Raw genomic sequence first — 22,266 nt, 5'->3', positions numbered from 1 at the left:
TTCCTGCCCCGGCAGGGTGTGCTGCGTTTGGGGAAGGGGCTGCTGTCCTGGCCCCGAGGGAGCTCTGGCGGGACTCGGCGGGGCTTCCGCACCCTCCTCCGGCCTGGTCAGCCCGCGCCTGGCTCTGGGTGTGGCGGGATGCCACGGGGAGTGGGCGAGGGTGGGCTGTCCCGGGGGCCTCCTTCCCATTCCCAGTGCGGCCGGTCTGCCAGGAAGGCTGCTGCCCACCTTGCCCAGAAGCAGCGACTCTCCTGCCCAGGCGCTCGTTGCCTTCTCGGTCCTGCGGGCCTGGAGCTCGTTGGGGCTGCGCCCCGAATGCAGCTGGGCCTGCGGGCCCCGGCACCCTCCGCGGGCCGCACTTGGTGCTGAGCCCCTCTGGGCTGCGGGGCGTCGGTCCCGGGGGGTCCGGGGGGAGCAGGGAAGCCCCCGGAGGGATCCGGACAGTCGGCCCCTCTGCTGGCCGAGCCGCTCTTGCCCCCGCCTTGTCTGGGCCTTTGGGCCCCGTTCTGTAGGCTGTGCTTCCAGCGGGGAAGGCTTTTGAAGCCCTTGAGGCTAGCTCCTCCCGGGCCTGTGCCGCGAGATTTTAGGAGATAAACGTTCTATGTTCTTTATTAAACTTGGCGTAGGGAATGTCTGACTTGGAGAACTGTTAAAGGAGAAATTAACTTAAGGAACCCGCAGCTACAGCCTGCAAAGGGTTCTGGGTGCCCTGGGAAACGGCGTAAATACGCAGGCGCAAATGGGAACCAGGAGCAGGGTTAGGGAGGAGGAGCTCCTTGGGCACAGAGGAATCCTCGGATTTTAGGGAGGGAAAGTTGGAAGAAGATGTATCATCTGAAAGCATTGAGGTCGGGAGCCCGAGCTCGGTCCGGCGGACCCTTGTTCACGGTAGGAAGCAGGTTTCTCTGGCCCCCTGCCCACCCTCCAGGGCTCAGGTCTGGCAGGAGCTCCTTGGGTCTGGGGGCTCTCCTCCTTTGCTGAGGAGCATCCCGTGACACCCTGGCTGCTTTGGGGTCACTGGGGATTTATCTGGTGGGGGACTGCTCTCACCTCTCCTGGATTGGGAAGGATGACCGGCCCTGGAAGCAGGGGGCCCAAGTTCAGCTGTGACCCCAGACCCTCGGGTGACCTTGGGAAAGTCGGCAAATTGGTTATTCCCATTCCCTTCCTCTCACCCAGAAGGTCTAAGGGAGTCTGTTGTATTTAATAAATAGGCAATGGGGGATTTTGCCACAAAGGCAGAGCCCTAGGACTGCCAGCTGAGAGCTGGGAAGGACCTCAGAAATGCTCCATACCGGAGGGACGGGCTAGGAGGCTCCTCTGGTCAGGAAGACCTGGGGGCGAATTCTGCGCAGGTGCTTCTTCCTGCCTCTCCCTCACCCCAGGCCCGAAGTCCCCTCCCAGCCTGCCTCCGCAATGGGGTTTCCAGGGAAATGAGGATGGAGATGCCCCATTTGCAGGGAATATAGCCTGAGCAACAAGGGACAAGTCCTCCTCGGTTTGCCAGCAGGAAAGTCGCAGAGAAAAGAATCGGAATTTGTGTAAGAAGACAGGACGTCGTCTTCTGTGTTTATCCCCATCAGAAGCATCTGATAGACATCTCTTACCAATAGGAGAAGAGTCCTTAGATACGGGCTCAGTGTGAGTACAAAGCGGCGTGGAGGAAGGCCCCGGGGGTCCGGCCGCTGGGACCCGTCTGAGGTCCTGTTGGGACCGAGCCCCTCTCGGTTCCAGGCTCAGGCCGTGCCCTCCGAGCCCCGTGGCTGCCCGTGTGTGTGCCCAGGGCTTAGCGTGGTGCACGCAACAAGCACAGAACTGCTTGCAAAAGGAGGAATTCTCCCTGGTCCAACCGGGGCCCAGAACGTACCCGCTTCGTGGGCATTCTGCAGTTCAGAGGACTAGGAGCTTCCTCTCGGGGCTCGGCGTCCCCCGTTTCCACAATGACACAATTAGCCAAGAAAACCAGAAAAGGCCGGCGCCTCCAGCAGCCCTGAGGGCCCCCCACTGCCAGGCCCAGGGGGCGGTCCTGCCGGGGCTCGGCCTGCGAGGAGACGTGGGGACACCGGACGGGGGCCACGGGCAGTCTCAGAAAGTCTCAGAAGCCAGCCTGGCACCCAGCTGGAGGGCTTGGTGTTTGTCCTGGAGGCCGGGGAGGCCCCTGGAGCCGAGCTCCAGAGCCATGTCTGCACAGGCACAAAGCAGGATGCCTGGGTCACGATGGTGCAGGGGAGCCCTCTGGGGGCCGCAGGGATTACTGAAGGGCTTCCATCCGGGAGCAGACCCTCTGAGCCGAGCGCGTGCAGAGGCAGAGAGGAGAGGGAAGGGCCCCGGGAAGAGTCCTCCCTAACAGCAAAGCCCGGACGAGAGGTGTGTGCCCAGCCGCGTGCTCGGAACTGGGGAAGAAGCGACTTTGGGGCTGGAGATCAGCACCCCAAGCCAGGGGAGGAGAAGGGGGAGGCCTCTGGGGGCTGGAGATCAGCACCCCAAGCCAGGGGAGGAGAAGGGGGGAGGCCTCTGGGGGCTGGAGATCAGCACCCCAAGCCGGGGGAGGCCTCTGGGGGCTGGAGATCAGCACCCCAAGCCAGGGGAGGAGAAGGGGGAGGCCTCTGGGGGCTGGAGATCAGCACCCCAAGCCAGGGGAGGAGAAGGGGGAGGCCTCTGGGGGCTGGAGATCAGCACCCCAAGCCAGGGGAGAGAAGGGGGAGGCCTCTGGGGGCTGGAGATCAGCACCCCAAGCCAGGGGAGAAGGGGGAGGCCTCTGGGGGCTGGAGATCAGCACCCCAAGCCAGGGGAGAAGGGGGAGGCCTCTGGGGACTGGAGATCAGCACCCCAAGCCGGGGGAGGCCTCTGGGGGCTGGAGATCAGCACCCCAAGCCAGGGGAGGAGAAGGGGGAGGCCTCTGGGGGCAGGAGATCAGCACCCCAAGCCAGGGGAGAAGGGGGAGGCCTCTGGGGGCTGGAGATCAGCACCCCAAGCCAGGGGAGAAGGGGGAGGCCTCTGGGGGCAGGAGATCAGCACCCCAAGCCAGGGGAGGAGAAGGGGGAGGCTTCTGGGACTGGAGATCAGCACCCCAAGCCAGGGAAGGAGAAGGGGAGGCATCTGGGGACTGGAGATCAGCACCCCAAGCCAGGGGAGGAGAAGGGGGAGGCGTCTGGGACTGGAGATCAGCACCCCAAGCCAGGGGAGGAGAAGGGGGAGGCCTCTGGGGGCTGGAGATCAGCACCCCAAGCCAGGGAAGGAGAAGGGGAGGCATCTGGGGACTGGAGATCAGCACCCCAAGCCAGGGGAGGAGAAGGGGGAGGTCTCTGGGGACTGGAGATCAGCACCCCAAGCCAGGGAAGGAGAAGGGGAGGCATCTGGGGACTGGAGATCAGCACCCCAAGCCAGGGGAGGAGAAGGGGGAGGCCTCTGGGACTGGAGATCAGCACCCCAAGCCAGGGGAGGAGAAGGGGGGAGGCGCTTCTCCAGAACAGCCCTGAGACAGCCCCGGGGGGGCCAGAAGCGGGGCCGGGGGAGGCTCATTCTTCCTTCTCATGACTGAACTTGACTTGTGGGGGATGGCGAGCCGCTCTGTGCTCCCCCTGGGCAGCACAGTGACCCCCGCAGAGGAACTGTCTCCTCTTCCCCAGTTTCTCTGGTCCTTGTAGGGTCTGGCGGCCCGAGGACTGGCGTTTCATACTCCCGAGACAGACGGAAGGACCCCAGAAGGCACGAGTGGTCGCCAGCTGGGCCGGGTCGCCGCTCCGCTTCCGCCGCTCCGCGTTTGCTCGCCTTTTCTGTCCGGTTGGGCCGGCGGGGCCTGGCTCCGAGCCCGGGAGGCCCCCACGAGCGCTCTGGCCAAACCACCTGGGCTTTGCTCCCCTGTCGCCGTCCCTCTCTGAGCGGCCTCCTGACGTCGGGCCTCCTCGGGAGTTGACTGACACGCAGAGCAGTTCCCTGGCAGGTGGACAGCCAGTGGTCCCAGGTTCTAATTGCTTGCATGGCCTTTGAGTTTTTGTTAATTTTTCTTTTAATTGTTAATAATAGTTTGTTTTCAAAATACATGCAAAGATAGGTTTCAGTTTTCACCTTGCAAAACCTTCTGTTGCAAATTTCCCCTCCTTCCCTCACCCCCCTCCTCTAGAGGGCAAAATATGTTAAAATATATGTTAGATCCACTATGTGTGTGCATATTTACGCAGTTCTCTTGCTGCACAAGAAAAATCAGACCGGAAAGGGGTAAAATGAGAAAGAAAACAAAAGGCAAGCGAACAACAGCGCAGCGAGTGAGAATGCTGTGATGTGGCCCGCCCTCGCCCCCCACGACCCTCCCTGGGTGCGGAGGCTCGCTCCGTCACAGGCCCATCAGAGCCGCCTGAATCTTCTCGTTGTTGGCGAGGCTGGCCTTGAAGGTATGAAGAAGAGGGGCTTCTGCCCCACTGCCCGGGGGTCCCTGTCAAAGGGGCCGTTTCTGGGACTCTGCGAGTGTCCGGGGAAGGAGCGTCGGGCCCGAGCCTGCCCCCGGAGAAGAGGGTTTCCCCCGGACCTTTGGACTGGGATAGACCCCCAAGCCTGGAAGCCTCGGTGCTGAACATCCTGGAACAGGGACGTGAGTGCATTTCAGACCCGCGAAATTGGGGCATCTGGGTCGATCATAAACGTGCTTTCCAGGGGAAGCCAGGTCAGCTCGCTGGCACGGAAGGAAAAGCCGAATCTTTGCCCCTCAGGTGGAGGAAGGCACAGCCGTCCTTAGGTTCGATTGGACGTGGGCGGGCTCCCAGCAGGCAGGACTTTGTCACGCCGCCATCGCCAGGACTGGCGGAGCAGAGGAGCCGCCGTGTTACGGCGTACGTGAACGTGGAGCTGGTCCGGAGCAAGTTGGGCCCCTCGGAGCCGCGAGAGCGGGGCACAGCACCTGGCTAGTAGGCCTTTTTCTCCCCAGCTTTTTGCCTTCCCACCGCCACTCTGCTTGGATCGCTGGCAGGGGATGAGAATGGGAACGCCACGGGGCTCCATCACAGAAGTCCTTGTCGCGGTCCTCGAGGCCCGATGAATGTTGGAACGGCTTCATGGTTATTCTCTCCCCGAGCTCTGCTCCCTCGGGGCCGCCCTCTCCCTGCCTAGGGCTCCTTCATCGTGGGGGCTGCTGTTCCCCGTCTCTCCTGCGTCTCCAGGAGACATCCCTTCGGTTCATCCCCGACGCTCCTCAGGCTCGGCGTCCCCAGATCGGAAGGTCCCTCTCCCGGCGTCTCTCTGTGGAGAGGGCCGCCGCCCTTGCAGCCCCGCGGATGCCTCCCTTCTCTCGGGCCCCTCACACCTGGCTCTGGGGCGCAGGCTGCTCTGAGGGGCCCTGGCAGCCACTGCCACCCCGTCAGCCCAGCGTCCCCAGGGAGCACGAGGGCTGCACGCCGGTCTTGGCGCTTTCGTGGCTTGGCCCTTCGGCCATTGTGCTTGGGTCTCACTCTGTGACCCCATCAGGAATTTTCTTGGCCAAGATAGCGGAGTGGCCTGCCCTTACCTTCTCCAACTCGGCGTACAGATGAGGAAACTGAGGCAGGAGGAAGTGTCTGGCGCAGGATTTCTCAGCTACAAGTGTCTGAGTCTCTGTGGTCAGGGCCCTGCAGCCGCTGGGGAGCGGCCCTCATCGCCAGCCTCCCTCAGCGGGGTGCCCCAAATGTAGCTTGCTCTAGCATTGAAATAATTGAGCATTTCACTCCGTCTCCTCCATCTTGCCAGGCCATCAGATCCCTTTCTGCCAAAGTGCCTTCTGTTTCTACAGGTCTGCCGGTCAGCAGGTCCGCCAGGAGTTCTTTAGTAGCAGGTGTGGGCTTTATCCCACATCCCATGGTCCCCATGAGCCCCCGTTCTCTTATCCCATTCTTTTTCCCAGTCCGTTTCCTTGGGCTTTTTGTTTCCTTTCTCTGGGAGAAGCAGCCCCTTGGTATTTGGGAGGTATTGGTCTGGGGTCCAGACCTGGGATTTCCTCAGGTGGGAACCTCCCTTCCCCTCCCCAAGTGAGATTGACCATACTGCCCATGGGGGGCCCTGAGAGGCTGCTCTGCCACCCCAGTGGGTGCTCACAGGGCAGGGCCTCTGCCACCCCCAATGGGTGCTTACGGGGCAGGGGCTCTGCCACCCCCAGTGGGTGCTCATGGGTTAGGGTCTCTGCCAGCCCCAGCAGATGTTCACGGGGCAGGGGCTCTGCCAACCCCCTTCTCTCGCAGCAGGATTGCCATTAGTTTGTCCAGTCTTTTGGGACTGCTTCGTCTTACTTGGTCCCATTAAGTCCCATGTTTGCTCTTATAAAGGGAATTGATTTCTATTAAGCTTTTGTGGTGTTCTTTAACCATAAATGTGGAGGAGGTCCCTGAACTTTGTTTGGGGGGGGGGGGGTTGTCCATTAACACAATTGAGAATCCCAGGGATCTTTTCTGGGGTCGTTTTTTGGTCAGAATCGTTGGGTTTTCTGGGTATGTTTTCCTTCCACCCCGACAGAATGTTGTGACCTCATTTCCAACATCAGCCCTTTTCACAGTTTGCCTGTGAGAGTGGACGTGTAAAAAGCACATCTAGAAATCCGTGTTTTTCCCCCTGGCTTAACATCGCCTGAAAACAAGACTATGTAGGATTATTCTCCTAATAAGAGGCTGCAGAGGGAAAAATAACGAGTATAAATTCATTTTCAGACCAGAATTCTTTTTCCTTGAAAACTTGTGCTCTGATTCCTGCCCATCCTTGTGCACACTCTGGGAGGTCTTGTTGTTACCATTGTTTCTAAGAAGACTGGAAGGAGCAGGGAGAAGACTCCCAGGGGAGCAGAGGCGGGACCCCAAAGGATGCTGGGGAGGGGAAGGGGCCCTGAATGACCAGGGGTACCTAAGAGTGCTCGAGTGGCTCCCAGACAGGCTGGGAAAGCCCGAGGCCGCTCCTGGCCATCAGGTTGTCGGAGCCCAGCCTGCCGAGCTCTAGAACCTGGTTCCTGTCTGTGTGAGTGGAAGGGGCTCCCCGGCTGAAGAATACTTGGCCAGGTATTCTGGCCGTCCTGAGTTTATTCTATCTGGGAACTTCCTCATCCTCTTAGGTTATCCCTTTTCTCCGTATTGTTATGAGTGATCCCTCTGAAACAGTGTCAGTAACTCTATGATAAGTAATTTGGTAAAGGAGGCCGTGAATCATTTAAGTAGACTTGTGCCCTGTGTCTCAATGGCCGGGGTTTTTGTGTGCGTCTGAGTCTTCAGTACAGTTTTACCAATAAGCTTAGAAGATGGTTAGATTCAGTAAAGAAATCAGTACAAATCTTCGGTTCGTTCTAAATGGCCTCTTCAGTCTGAAACAAATGAATAGCAGCCGGCCAATTTCATTTTCAAATCCATTTTGATGCTTGGAGGTTTCTACTATTTCGACGTCGGCTTCCCTCGGTAATTTGAATTTTAAACACTTTTTGTCCACGTCCTTTGTTATGTCTACATAACAGACTGGGTATTGATTTTTGAGACTTATTTTTGTTGACTTAGAGGGTCTGCGTGAGTTTATATTATTAAGTCTAACGCGGGTCAAGCCCCGTTATGAGAACATTTACATCTAAATGAATCTTGGTGAGACTGCTCCTGACTGCCCGTGGGCACGAACAGCTGGGGAAAGAAGCCACTGGCAGCCTTTGGGCCTTCGGGGGGTCCCCAGGGAAAGGGCCCCGTCTGAGGTGGGAAGTTGGGGCAGGAGGCCAGACCCACCGGACTCCCGGGCGCTTGTTTGGGAGCTGAGGACTCGGCTCCTCGGCGGGGCCCGGTCGGGGATGTCCGTGGGGGAGGCCCCCGAGAACTCCCCGTTTGGGGCAGCGGCCGCACTGCTCCGGCCCCGTCACCACCCGGCCTTTGTACAGGACGGGCCTCCCTCCCTGCCTCCAAAGCGCCTGGGCTGAGGCCTCCAAGATGCAGGAGGAATGGGAGCCTGCGGGGACCCGAGGGCCGGCGCCTTGGAGTTAGTCAGCCTTGGGAAGCTTTGCCCAGAGCCCCCTTCCAGCCTCCCCTGTAAGGGGAAGAGCGGAACCCGCCCTTTATGGGTGTTCATCTCTGCAAGTGACGGGGAGAAGCATGAGAAGGGCTGAACTTAAATATTGTGGGGAAGGACTCGTCCCGAAGGCCCCTGGCAGGGGGAGGGAGGGGGGGTTCGGGCAAGACACCTCAGGGGCTCCCGTTGCCGGAAGGAGAAACCTGTGGTCAGACGGTTCGGGGTGTTTGGAGGAAGTGCGGCCAAATTGTGGGGTCCTTAAGCTAGCTGGCGTGGCGTGCAGACAGTGGGGTCCCTGCCTTCCTGGGCTCCTCCTGCTGGGGAGAAGGCGGCTCGGTAACTGGGTCCTTTCAGGGCAGAGGAAGCGTAATCCGGAAGGTGAAGGCCCTGGCAGTGGGTGGGACGGGTGGGCCCCTCTGGGAAGAGGGCTGGGGGCCGTGGGGCAAGGCCTGGGCCCTGGAGGTGGCAGAGAGCCCCCGGCCTGGCGAGGGGCTGGCAGCCAGGAGGGCCGGCCCCCTGCCTCGGTTTCCTCAGCTGCCAGATGAAGATGCTCCCAGCTCCCAGGCGGTGAGGGTCGCTTAGTGGCCGGAAGCCTTGACTGGTGCTCTTTGGGGTGGAGCATTAAGTCATGGTGGCTTGTCACCTGGCCAGCTGCCATCGGGGATCGGAAGGGAAGGGTCCCACTGGGGGGACGTTCCCGCCTCAGGAGGGACGGGGGCTCGGAGGGTCCCAGCAGAGTGACCGAGCACCGCGCCGCTTCTCCCGGCTGTGACCCACGAAAACCGCGGACGGCAGAAACTGCACGGAAAGACCAGGCCCACAGGGCAGCCACGTTCGTGCTGTCTGTCCCCGATACCTGGGCCCCCCTCCCTCCTTATTACAGGGAACACAGGGAACAGTCTAGTCCAGCCTGGCACGGCCCCCATCTCGGGACCCCCACAGACCCTTCCTCAGCCCCCCAGCTCCTGCAGGAAACCTGTCCTGAAGAGACAAGGGCCTGCCAGGGGCGGCGAGTGCCTGCTGCCGCGTTGTCTCTGTGCTCTGGCCGGGGTCCTGCGCGCCCCCCACCAGTCATTACTGAGGGACAAGCAGAGGGAGCGCGGGCTGCTGGTGCCCCCTCCCCCACGTAACCGTAAGCCCTGCAGAGCCGCCGGGCCTTCCCCGGACCCTGGGATGGGCTGGAGGCTCCTGAGGCAGGCTGACAAGGGCCGACCTCCCAGCACTCCCCGCACGAGGATGCAGAGAGCCCGGCGGCCGCTTGGCGGGCCTTTCTTGCCTGAGTCTGCCCCGCCTGGGCAGCGAGTCTCTTCATGCCGGGGGCCCTTTGCTGCTAGAGCGGGCAGCTGTACCCCGGGAGTGCTGCCGGGGCTTGGGCCCCCTCGTGAGGGCCACTTCTCAGTCCGGGGGGAGGGTGCTTTCGCAAACACGGGGAGCCTTCCAAGGAAGTTTCCTGGATGGGGAAGGGGCTTTGGGAGCTAGCAGAGACAGTAGAGATGGAGAGTGATAAGGAAGGCGAGCTCCCTAGAAAATTGTCTTGGAAGCCTCCGGAAGGGCATATACGGCCTGTCGAATTCTTCCCAGAAGCCCCCGCTCCTCTCCTGGCTGGTCCGCCATTGCGGGGGGCTCTGAGACTGAGCCGGAGCAGTCACCTGCTCCCTGGGGCAGATGCTCCAGCGTAATCCCTGCTCAGCCTGGTGTCCGCCCACCTGGCAGTCCTCTAGCTGCAAGGGTGTGGTCCTGGCGCCCTCCCCCCACGCACGCACATCCCCCTGCCCCCCAGCTCTTCCACGTCCGGCCCTCGGCTGAGCTCTCTGATTGTGCCGATCCTGGGCCAGGGCTAGGGTTGCGGGGCCTTGAATGACCAGAGCGACGCCTTTTGGGGTGGGGTGGGGTGCTTGTTTGGCCCTCTCTGGGTCGGTGACTTGGTGGGGATGATCGAGGGATCACGTCGGAGCAGCCGGCGCTAGCGTCTCCTATGGTCCTCCTACCTCTGGGAGGGGGCGCTGCTGTTATCCCCACTTTGCAGCTGAGGAGACAGAGTCGGAGGTGGAGTGGTGCTCCTGAGGGTCTGAGGGCAGTCCTCCTGACTCCAGCCACACCAGACGGACGCTCCTCCCGTCTGCCGTCCTTTCCGGCCCAGGTCTGTGCTTTTCGGACTTCAGGGGTGGGGACGCCTGTGGCCTGCCCGCTGAGACCTTTGGGTGTCCCTCTGGCAGGAAGGGCAGCGTGGCCCCCAACTGTCCCCCCGTCCCCCCTCCCCATCCTTGGGCTCCTGAGGAGTTCCTGGGCCTCTCCCTCCCCTTCCTGGGGTGTATTTGTCCACATTAATATGACCTGGGCTCCTCCATCGGAGGATAAGCCGGAATGAGGCGGCTGCCATGTTCCTTGTCCTCCCGTCGCCGGGCCCTGGCACAGAGTAAGTGCCTCCTAAACGATGGGCGGATGAGGCGAGCGCTTGCGTTGGTACGGCGGGCCGGCGACGGTTGTGCTAGAAGCCATAAATTGCGCTGGGACCTCAGGTAACCCCGTGAGTGTGCTCCTGAGGGCGTCTTCCCAGCTCCCGGGACATTTCCCCCTTATGTGCCTGGAAGGGGGCAGAGAAGCTTTGGGCCCAAAAGATGTCCGGCCCCCACAGAGCCTCCTCCTCCTCCCCGGTTCTGAGACCCTCAGCGGTCTGGATTCTGTCCCCACCAATGCTTAGGAAGGGCCGACTTAAGGCGGAGGGTTGGGGGGAAGTGAGCCACAAACGATAACCCAGCCCAGCCCTCGAGGGTCATGGCAGGTAGGGATAGACACGGACCTACCTCGGAAAGGCCTTCGCTCCATTGGGCTTTTACGGACTGGTGTGGTGATGATCCTAAGTCACCCCCCCCCCCCCCCCAACAAACAAACAAAGGTTCTCTTCGGTACATTTAAAAACCTTTTTAAACGTTTTTACTCAGTTTCAAGTTCCAAATTCCACTCCTCTCTCCCTTTTCTCTTTCACTCTGGGGGCGCCCATTGTGGCAGGGATTCAGCTCATTCCAATCCAGGCCCTGGACTTTCTTTCTCTTAGACCCCCCAGAGGGGCCCGCGGGGGCACCAGAAGGATGCAGCACGGCCGTACCCCTTCGATGGCCTGGGCCGGAGCCAGCATAAGTCCTCCAGACTCCTCGGGAGCCCAGAGCTCCTCCTCCTTTGCCCACCCCTGGCCTGCGACAGAGAGGCTCTCTGCCCTAGGACTTCCCCAGTTGATCTAATTAGAGTCTGGTTAATTAATTACGAGAAAGAAATCACAGGAGCACAGAGTAGGCGGGATCTTCCTGCTGAATAACCCCGGCGATGCCCCGCGCTCTCGGGTGCTGTGGTTTCCCTTTCAGATTATCAGCTCATAGGAGGACTGGCGACTCCCCCGGAATTTCATGGTGCGTTCAGAGCGCCCGGCCCCTCTGAGGGACGAAGCAACGTCGTAGTCTGGCCTCGGCCCCGTGGGGACCAAGGAGGCAGCGGTTCCGAGTCATGTTTTGTGCCCGTTTGATGTGGCGTCCGGATGGCTTGTGGTAGAACGCGAGCTCTGCTGTCCGAAGGCCCGCTTTCCAGTCTCGCCTGGCTGACCTTTGGCACGCAATGTCATCCCCAGCGGTAGAATGAGCCTTTGCCCTGGGCCTCTAGATGCCCTTCCTGGTGCCAGGGGTCCGTGCCGGCCTTGGGGAGGGGCCTCTGCTAAAAAAGCTGGGGGGCTTTCTCGTGGCCCCCCCGAGGCCACGGCCTGAGACTGTGGGCCCGTCCATTTTGGAGTGGAGCTTCAGGGCGCCACGCTTTGTTTCCCAGTACTCCCGAGGACTCACCTCAGTGGGGGCCTTCTTGGGCTCATCCACCCGGCAGCCTTCCGAGGCGCGCTCTGTCCAGTTCTTCAGAGCCGCATGTAGTTCTGAGACGCGAGGTCCCAGCACCTCCAGGTGAGATGGGCCTTCGTTTAAGTTCCTCAGAGGTAGAGCCGGCCCCCACACGTTTGACCTTCGCTTCTCCTGTCCGAACACCCACATCGACCGGGGGGCTCTGGCTGGTTACCTAACGACCTGTTTTGTAAGAAATAGTGTGGGGCGCTCCCTTTCGAGATTTGTTGAATATTCTTGAGATATTTGTCTCTCATGATAGATCTCTCTCCACTAAAATGGACATTTCGTCTAACCCTATTTTACAAAGACCTCCCGTTTTCTCCTTGTTTAGGGGATTTCTTTGTAAGTAATCCTTAACACTGCATGAAACTGGAACTTGTACAGCTGTTTCCAATCATCTATTGAAATAAAAGGGCAGGAATTAGGTCCACTAAGTCACTCTCCTCTTAGAAACATTAGTTTTCAGAAGTCATGGCTTCATCATTGTATTGCTTCGATATAGAATTACATCCATTAGCACCTCTGAATTCAAAAGGACATTAGATTTCTGTAATCTAAGAGTTTTTCAATTTCAATTCTTGGTAACTCCATAGTTTTATGAGCTCGATAAGATGCCTTCTGTCGTCTTCCTTACGGTTCAGAGAATCGTCCTTGTAACCGTTAGAATGAACACGTCTTAAACAAGACTCATTTTGGCCAAAACGGGTTTGAGTTGTAGAACCCCAGCTGAAGGCGCACGCTCAGTCTTGAGGCATAAGAAACTAGGACCGGGGGGAGTCTGGAATTTTCTGTGGGTGCTGACCCGAGAGGAGGGCTGGCGGGGGTCATCAAGGTACTTTACAAGACGCGGGCACAATGGCTGACTGCTGGACAGCTGGGGGCCTGATTTTCTCTGAGATTTTCCCCCATCCATCATTTCTCCCATAAGTAAACACATGTAAGAGTCTTTAATTTGTTTTAGGAAGTCATTGCTTCTGTAGCAGGCGGTTCTTCCTGCAAGCCGGTTCCCTTACTCCTGCTTACTAAAGCTCTAATGACCTCCTGGTTGTCAAATCTGATGCTCTTTTCGTCAGTCACCATCCTCCCTTCCTTAGGGATAGATACTCTCTTGGGGGGAGCTTCTTTATGCTCTTCTCCCTGATTTCTAACAGTGGCTGGCCCTCCGTTCTCTGGGGCTCTCACCCACTTTCATGGATTCACTTATTGCCTCTTGTGAGTATAGATCCTACCTTTCCAACTGCCTGATGGACAGGAGACCCGGGCCCCTCCAACCCAGTCTGCCTCAGTCTGCCTCCATGTCCTTCTTTCCCTCAATGGCCCTATCAGCCTGCCATCGACCTGTTCTCCAAACGTGGGTCACTCTCCATCTAGCAGTTGCCAGTCTCTTATCGATCCTGTTGCTGCAATATTTCTCTTACCCTCCTCCTTTTCTGTTCTCATTATTGGTCTTCTAGACCAGTGATTTCCAAAATGGGGGTGTGCAAAACTATCCATTGGGGGCACAAGATGTCAACACTATTTCCAAAGAAGGAAATTACTTTATTACTGTTTAATGCACAGATTAATATTGACCTCCTTAACTAGTCCTGTGCCAGCCAGTCCCATGAGGTCCACCAGGTACCCCGCAGGATGCCCGAAGAGGACTTCCATAAGATATGTCCCTGGTCCATTTGCTGTTAGTACGTACACACACACACAGTACGTGTTACATGGACTTAACTGAACAGATCATAGGGAGATGCAGCTGAAAAAATCCCTGCACAGAAACTGTAAGAAGATGGCCCTAATGCACAGCAAGAAAACAGGACACGGGGCGCCAGGCTCCTGTGGAAGCTCTCCGCGCTCCGATGGCGATCTCAGCAGATCTAAAAGCTCGGCCCCCGATCTCTCTGGGGAGGTTGGCCCTGTTCGGTGTCTGCTCTGCTCAGGAACAGCCCAGAGAACTGGGAAGCCGGCATGGCCCGCCTCTCTGAGCTGCTGGGAACCGGTTTGTGGGAAATCTAAAAAAGGCCGATCAGCAACACGGACATCACTAGTGGAACTCGAATGCAAGACCTGGCGTCTAAGAAGTGGGAGGGATTGGAAAGGAAAGCTTGAGGCTCCACTGAGCTCCTTAGGGCAGGCCTGGCTCCTCCCCAGCTGCCTCCAGGGACAGCTCAGCAAACTCTGCCCGTCCAGAGCAGAGGGCCAGCTTGGCTTGGCTCTGAAACCCACCCTCTCCCACCCCGATCCTTGGCTCCCGGAGGGTGGGGTGCCCCCTGCTCCCAGAAAGGGCACCTCTGGTTCCGAGAGAGAGTGCCCCCTGCTTCTGGGGAGAGTGCTCTCTGCTCCCAGAAAGGGTGCTCCCTGCTCCTCGGCTCCCAGAGAGAGCATCCCCTGCTCCTGGGGAGAGTGCTCTCTGCTCCCAGAAAGAGTGCTCCCTGCTCCCTGGCTCCCAGAGAGAGCTCCCCATTCTCTTGGTCACTCCGGCTTGAAATCTCAGCCCAGGCCTGTCGTACCATCTGGCATCCTCTCGGACTTTGCCTCCTGACTGGACCGTGGCAGTGGCTGCCTCAGTCTCTCCTCGATCTGGCCTCTAGTTTCCCCGAGGGCAGGCCTGACATGTCACTCTCAGTGAAGGTCAGGGGCTCCCTCTCACCTCCAGGGACACACAAAGCCTTCGGCCTCCACCAGCGTGCTCCTCCCTTTCCAGGCTTCTTACCCCTTACTTCCCACCACGTGCTCTGCCACTTGGGCCCCCGGCCCAGCTCTGTTCTCCCGTTTCCCTGGAGTGCGCCTGATTTTCTGTGAGCTTGTGGGCCTCTTGAGTAGATGCACGAGGTTGTTCATCTTTCTATCACTCCTCACCTAGCATATACTTTAAAGGTGTGAAAGATTTGTTGAAATGGTATTGATTTTTTATTTTTTCTGCATTGACATGATCTACTACTTAATGACTTTTCCATGTGGAGGTTTGTTTTTGTATTTTAAAGGAAAAAATCTGTATGTTCATTGGAAGTAGTTTGGGGTAACCAAAAAAAAGGATCTTTTTTCCTCTTTGTTATCATAGAGATGCATGTATTTGATAAGCCAAGACTGCCCATTGTAATTGATTTTATTTTTAATTGTAAAGAGAATTAAAAATGAAACCAAAGCTCCAGTTTTAAGCTTTACTAAGTTAAAATCATGGATAAGAAACGTGTGGAAATGCCTCATGATATGATTGGGCTTTCTTCTGAATTTTCTTCTATTCCCTTCTTTGCTTTTAAAAAAGTAAAATTCAGATGACCCTTGGCTTCTGTCTACTAGCTGACCCATTCTTTCCCTCCATTCCCAGATTTTTGGGGGGAGAAATGACTTGTAACAAGAGGTCAGTCAAGCAAAGTGAATTCCTCGTGACCACATCCAGAAGCGGATGCTTCTTTCTGCCCATCAGAAAGGCCCGCTGCGGAAATGCTTGTCCATATCTCCTAGAGTTCCTAGGTCTTTCTGGTGTTGTTCTTGCCTCATGACAACTTTGACCAGTGATGTGTTTTCCCCCACAGTGCTGGTCCCAAAGGCGACAATATCTACGAATGGAGATCAACCATTCTGGGGCCTCCAGGATCAGTCTATGAGGGGGGTGTCTTCTTCCTTGACATAACCTTTACACCAGAATATCCCTTCAAGCCTCCAAAGGTAAGAATGTTTTCCATTTCCCCAAGAACATCAAGCCACAAAAGGTTTTGATGGACTTAATTTGTGTGAATCTTGAGCCCATTGAGAGGAGCAAACCTCAGGTGTGGGGTCCTTGTGCTTCTGGTGTTAGCTGAGGGTCTTTCTGATTAGGTTGTGGGCAGAGCTGTCCGGAGCGAGCACCCACCTTCACCCTTGGGTTTGGTCTCTGGGTCTCGCGTTTGAGGACTAGCAGCTGCCAGAGTTTGGGCCGCTGGCCTTCTTTTCTTGGTGGCAGATAGCGGTGTCCGCTCTGCCCTCTCTGCCTCTTCCTTTGGAACATCGGAGCACCTTTTCCTGACCCTTTTTCTGAATCGGGATCTCTCACCTCTTGTCCAATGCAGTTATCCAGTGATTTAGAGTACGCTGTTCCAGGCCGTATAATTTGTGTAAATTTATAGTGGGAAAGTGGGGCTGTTTTTAATATTCTGTTCAGATAACAGGAATGACCTTGGGATCTAGTTTTAGAAAGCACAGCTAGATAATCATCTTTCTCAGCTACTTTTGAGTATATTAGTTGAATTTAGATGTCAAAAACTCAGCATAATTTTAGATTTCTTAATATACCTAAAGAGCTGAGAAGTTTGTCAGTGTGTCTCTTTATATTTTCCATCTCCATAATGCTTTAAGTTGTTTCATTTCCCTGGGATTCATCAGCCTGACAGCCCTGGTGGAATCAATGTCCAGACTGGATAATAGACATGAAAATTATGTATTTCTCACCCCTTCCCCTCCCCCCCCACCCCAATATCGAGCTTTAGCAGAGCTCACCACTCAGTGAACGTCTAAGGGCCGAGGCTTTTGTTTTGGAGGGACGGCTCATGCCCCTAGCACTAACCTGGTTCTCTGGCATTTGGGGAAGGAGCCTGGAGACCCAAGCAGCATAGCCTGGGTGGCTAGAATATGGGGGGGCGATGGAGCAGGAGGACACAGCAGGCAGGCCAGAGAAGTACAGAGCTTAGTGCACTGGCTACTTGGGATCTCCTAGGGCTGCCATGGTGGCCCAGGGCAGCTCCGGATGTCACGGAAAGTCTTCGGAAGTGTCCGTCGGCCGACTTGGAGTCCCTCCTCCACATATTTGACCAGCAGTCAGTGGTGCAGGCCCCAGAGCTCGGCCTTCAGCAGAATCTGCAGCATGCTCTGTCTCCTGGGACTGTGAGCATGAGATCTTGGTGCAGAATTCAAACTTCAGATGCCCCTGGGTTTTGTTCTGGTCATTTGACCGGTGCAGTCCCAGGCCATGTCTTTTCTCCTCGGTCCCTGGCTCTTCCCCATCGATAATGGCAGTAGAAGCCCCCCTCGGGCAGCTCCTGTGGGGCAGCGCTCCCTAGCTCTGTGGCCCTCCCGGACTCTAGAAGCCCAGATTCGCTGAGCAGGCTCATCTTCCAGACTTCCCTCGTTTCCGTGCTATGTGGAGCCAGGTGTTTTCGATTAATAGAGCCCACCGAAATCTACCGTGCGGGACCCAGACGCATTCGTGTCATTCCTGCCTTTTCCTGCCTCCTCACACACATCCGTGCTACTTCCAGGTGCTCAGGGAGGGCGAACTAATGTTAGTATTATTCTAAACAAGATAAATTACCAATTACTCTGAAACCAGATAAGAATTATCCGTAGATTCAACAGCATTTTTATTTTTCTATCCTGGATCTGTAAGTGCTGTATTTCTCTTAAGAAAAGAGATAATTTTTCAAAAAGTTTCTTGGGGTTCGTTCCTGTGAAGAGGAACGAGCGGTTTTCTTGTACAGAAGAGCTTTAGTACATTTCTGGCTACTCAGAACACCGAGGCAACTTGGAAGTATTAGAATACAGATTTTAGGGGCAGCAGGAGGACCCGAGTTTTAACATAGGAGGGATCTGGTGAAACTGAGAGAGGATGTTTAAGGGAGTTAAGTGAGGCCCAAGGGTAGTAACATCAGGACCACATTTAGGCTTCCAGGTTCAGTGCCTCAGTCCCATCCCACATTTGCCTCTCAGAGTACTGGAGAAGAGTTTTTTCACATAAATGGGCAGGAGGTCTCACTAGCCCAGCAGCGTGGGCATCTGCCCTCAGGAGACCGAATCCAAGTCAGCAGCATCCAGGTTTGTCCGTGCACGCAGAGGGCTTGTAGCTGGGCCTCTCTGCCAGACCGACAGGGCTGCTCATTGTGACTTCATTCATCTCTTAAGTCTAAAATAGTTTGGGGCTCTTTTTTTCTTCCTGTCACACATGAGCTTTCCAAAACGTCATGGTTTTGTTTTACGATTAGCCATCCAAAATAAGCTGCACAGACACCTGGGGGGATTCTTTAACATAATGAAAGATTTTTTAAGGTCTCTGAATATGTATGATGAATTAAATGACATTAACTATGCAGTCCAAGTTTTCAAACACAGAAAACGAGACCTTTCCATCTCCTCTCGGGTCTCAGAGGCATTTGCCAAGCTCCCTGGGCTTTCCCAGTGTCCTCAGTAGCTGAGCTCCTTCCGTCTAATACCTTTGGAGGGATTCTAAAGGAGCAGGAAACCGGCCCAGAGAGGCCCGGGGTTCCCACAGCGAGGATGTCGAAGGCCGACCCATAGTGCCCATTCCACAGCATCAGCCAGAAGCTGGGGTTCTACCATTAAACAGAACGGCTCTTACTCACGGAGCTTTCTCTTCGAGGAGCTGGCAGAAAGGGGGCTTCCCCTTGTCCCCCTCTTACCGGTGGATCTCCCAGGCAGTTGAGCCGAAACATTGCCAGGCCCCTCCGCCCAGTCCTCCTGAGGGCCTTCCCCCTCCCCCCGACTCTGTCTGGACCTTCTCCGTGCAGTCTCCTCCTGGGCCTCAGTGATGCCGTCTGTGGTTCCCTGGGGCTCCGGGCCCCCGTGTCTGGCTGCCTGCTCCTACAGGAAGACTTCTGACCTCCTGCCCACGTCCTTCCTCCCCTTTCCATAACTCTTTGCCCATCCTGGCATAGCCTGTGCCCATGGCTGCCCAGGCTTTAAGTACTTAGCACTCCTTGTACGTTCTCATTAAATCTGTACAGAAACATTAATTTGTGTATTATAGCAGCCTGACTAGTCTCATTAGCTTTTCGTGGAAAATGATTATTTGGGGATCCGGAATCTTAAAGTGAAAACATTTCTATTTCAAGTGAAGTTCTTTCAATAGAACTAAGACAATAAAGTGGTTTTCGTCCCTCCGGTTGTGACTGGATATGAAGAACTCCGGAGAATTGGGCAGCAGTTTGTGGGAGGATCGGAGGAGCCCCGCTCCGTTTGCTTAAGGAATAGTTCCCGGCACCACACAAAACTGATGGCGGTCTGGGAAGTTCTGGCTCTCGGGCACGAAGGTGTTCGAATAGACTTGGCTATGGAACGGGAAGCTGAAAGGGGCCCTACAGAAAGACCGGAAGTAGAAGAACTAGTTCTCGCCTGGGGGCCGGCATTGTCTCTTCGTTAAGCATTTTACAGGGTGTCCCCTCATTTTGCCTCCTAAATCTGCACTGACCCATTTGGAATGAGTTGAGTTTTAGATTCACTTGGAAGTGATGTCATAACTACCAGCCAACACAAGAGGGCAGCAGAGAACCAGCCGTCCTCAAAAGGAGCCCGAAAATAGTGTTCTGGCCTTCGCGGCGACCAAGGTGTCAGAGAGGAGACGGGATGTGCTCAGACACATTCTGCTCTTGGCCGGCCTTCGCCTCTCAGGGCCTCAGCGTTGGCTCCTACGTCAGCGGCAGGCCATCTCAGCCAGGGGCTTTCTCAGCGTCCCTCCCGGCTGCCGCCGGGCCGGCCCTGGCGGGGATTGTCCGGCCCCCCGGGCCTCGTGGCTACCCTGTTACATCAGGGATGCGTGGGGGGATTTGTGGCCCAGAAAGGGCCTGGCACGTCGCCCGGCCCGATGTCTTATGTCACAGATGAGAAAGTCGGATCCACTGAGCAAAAACAATGTTAAGTTTCTACTGCGTACACAGCAATCACTGACCCACGCCCTGGGGAACAGAACGGCTAAAAAAGGTCTTTTTTAAGAAATAGTTTAGATTAGAGTCCCTGCTTCTCGGAGCGTTCACAGTCTGGTAAGAGGGCCAGCCAGCTAGCGGCCACTTACATAATTGTGGCATTAGAGGGGACAGAATACAGGGCTCTGGACGGGGGGCTGAAAAGAGGAGGCCTTTATTGACTTAGGGGGTTAGGGAGGGGTCATCTGAGTCCAGCTTTCAAGACTAGTGGGGAATTCAGCAAAAAAAGAAGGAAAGGAGAGAGGAGTCGGGCTTGATGGATACATAGACTGCATGAAAGGGAGTTAGAATAAGAAAAGGCTGGGGGCCCTGCTGATGGGTTGGAAGGAGGGCTTCGAACTCAGCTGAGAGCTTGGACGTGCCCCAGGGGGCCGCCCCTGAAGGTCACTACAACTTTGAAGAGATGAGAGACTGACCTGGTGATGGAAGAAGGGGAAACGGAGGCAGGAGCATTGTTGGGGGCTGGGGAGGAGAGAGCAGCAGCCAACAGCTGGGTGGCTGGAACCAATAAAGTTAAGTTAGTGGGAGGAGTTGGGAGCCAGTGTTATTTGTGAGGAAACAAAAGACTTGCATAATATATACCGGGGAAGGAGGAGAGGTGCTCTGGGAGCCGGCTGAGGGACACGGTGTGGGAGAGTTTGTAGTGTCGGGACCTCACTGGGGCAGGCTGGGCCCGTGGCCTCTCCTTCCTTCCCCGTGGGAGCCCAGAAAAGGGAGAAGGTACGATTTAATAGGATGTCTCACCTCGGCCGTTGTCACAGGATGACTTCTCTCCCTAGGTTACGTTCCGGACAAGAATTTATCACTGTAACATCAATAGTCAAGGGGTGATCTGTTTGGATATTCTGAAGGACAACTGGAGCCCGGCCCTCACCATATCGAAAGTGCTCCTTTCCATCTGCTCCCTGCTCACTGACTGCAACCCTGGTAAGATGGAGCCTACCTTGGCTGACCCTCTGCAACAACCCCAACCTCAAACCCGCAAAAACAATTTTTAGGCAGATTAGCCAAGAGTTCTCTTTAAAAAGAAAAAAAATTGAATGTATATTTTACTTTACCAGACAATTTTTTTTAAAAAGTGTAACTTTTACTCAAGAAGTTTTGAACCCAGAAAATCAAGAGAGGCCTCTAGAAGTCCTACTACATTGTATGAATTAGGAAGTCCTAGAGCAGGTTGAGCTAATTGCCGTGGCCAGGTGCTGGGGGCTCAGGGGCCTTTCTCTGCTCATTAGTTGGGGATCGCTCATTCGTGTCCTTCTCCCTTCTGGCCCATTTCTCAAGCCACTCATAGAGAAGTCCCTAAGTGCACAAACACTGGCCATTTCAGTCTCTGTGCAGAGAGCAGTGCCTTCAGCTCTGGACTGGCGGCTTAGTTTCCCCGGTTCCCACCTAAGGCTGCTGCGTGTGCTGTGGTATCGGTTGCCCGTGAGCACGGTATTTCTTTGCCAGAGAGACACCGAGCTGCAGGAACGCTGCTTTCTGCCGCATTTCAAGCAGAAACAAAGCGATCTTTTCAGCATGAACTAAATGGAAGTTGGGAAATTAAGCTGAAAGTATCACGGCTACGCTCCTGGATCGAAAGTTCACCCGAGAATTGGATGCCATTCATTTTATTAGCCTTTACAAAATGCCTACTGTGTGCAGAGCAGATTGCTTCAGCTTTATGTAACCTTGGAGTGCCACAGCGATCCTTCACTTAATGAGGGCTCCAGGCCAGGCAGCCTCAGCTAGGGAACGGCTCATAGAGGGGGTGGAAGTGAGCAGCTCCCTGAGCAGATGCAGGCGTCCTTAGGGGCTCATCTCTGCCCTCCAGGCCCTTGTTTGTGCCAGTGAGCCGTCCCTGGGGGTTGGGGGGGAAACCTGTGGACATGAGCACATGACACCTGTAGAGAGTGGTCGTGATTAGAGAGGACTTGCTTCATTCTGTGCTTCCCCTGTTAGTGTGCTCAGTGTTTGCCCGGGGCCGCCTCCCGAGGTTCAGGAGCTGTCTCGGGCTTCTGGCCCTTCTCCTGGCCCGGGGCCATCCCACGGCGTGGACATTGTTGTGACGAAGGGACCCTCCTTGAGGGGTGTTTGCCAGACAGACACAAGCCTCTCTCAGGGGCTCGCTCCGTGTCAGGCACTGTGCCGAGCACTGGGGAGGCGGAGGGAGGCAGACCCATCGCCCCTCGTTGCTCAAAGCAGGGTGTGCACTTACACACCTGAGAGTGTCTGTGCCCAGTGGGGGAGGGGGGTAAGGAAGAGGACATCTGACCTGAGTCTTGCAGGAGGCCAGGGGGGGACGTTGGAGCACGTGGGTTGAAGTCTTCACAAGTTGGGCTGCAGAGGAGGACCCTGGGACGGTTCTAAGTCCCTGGACCTCCAGATCCCAGGGTTCCAGGCATGCTAGTCATTCTCTTCTCCTAATTCAAAATTAGGCTTCTGAGCAGTGAGGAGAATGCACAGCTCCACCAGCCATGTATTTGTGTTGCTTGTCTTCCCATAGATTTTCTACATTGTCCACTAGTCCCCATTTTTTTTTAATCTTTGCCCCTTGGCAGGGCATCAGGCAGGGCTTAAGAGTTTTGATCTGCATGTCTTAAGAGTCTTCTGATTCAACCAGATTTAACAAAATTGTTTACAAATTATCTAGTTTCCCCTAGAATGTCAAAATTTGAGAAGAGGATGCGAGATACAGGAACACGCATAGCCGAGAGGAAAAAGATATATTTTTAAAAGTAGAAACA

The 22,266-nt window shown here is 56.0% G+C and overlaps 1 protein-coding gene across 3 annotated transcripts in view; it reads left to right on the top strand.

The window, feature by feature from the left end:
- Positions 1-22,266, top strand: part of UBE2E1 (ubiquitin conjugating enzyme E2 E1) — a 41,183-nt gene that overhangs the window by 16,826 nt on the left and 2,091 nt on the right. For all 3 annotated transcript variants that reach the window (XM_052001838.1, XM_052001836.1, XM_052001837.1), the window contains 2 exons: positions 15,389-15,521; positions 20,320-20,467. In XM_052001838.1, the coding sequence (XP_051857798.1) occupies positions 15,389-15,521; positions 20,320-20,467 (281 nt within the window). The remainder of the gene's footprint in view (positions 1-15,388; positions 15,522-20,319; positions 20,468-22,266) is intronic.

Source organism: Antechinus flavipes, chromosome 5 (genome assembly GCF_016432865.1).
Source record: "Antechinus flavipes isolate AdamAnt ecotype Samford, QLD, Australia chromosome 5, AdamAnt_v2, whole genome shotgun sequence".
NCBI lineage: Eukaryota > Metazoa > Chordata > Mammalia > Dasyuromorphia > Dasyuridae > Antechinus > Antechinus flavipes.
The sequence above is the reverse complement of the archived record's forward strand: the minus strand, read 5'-3'. Positions and strand labels throughout refer to the sequence as shown.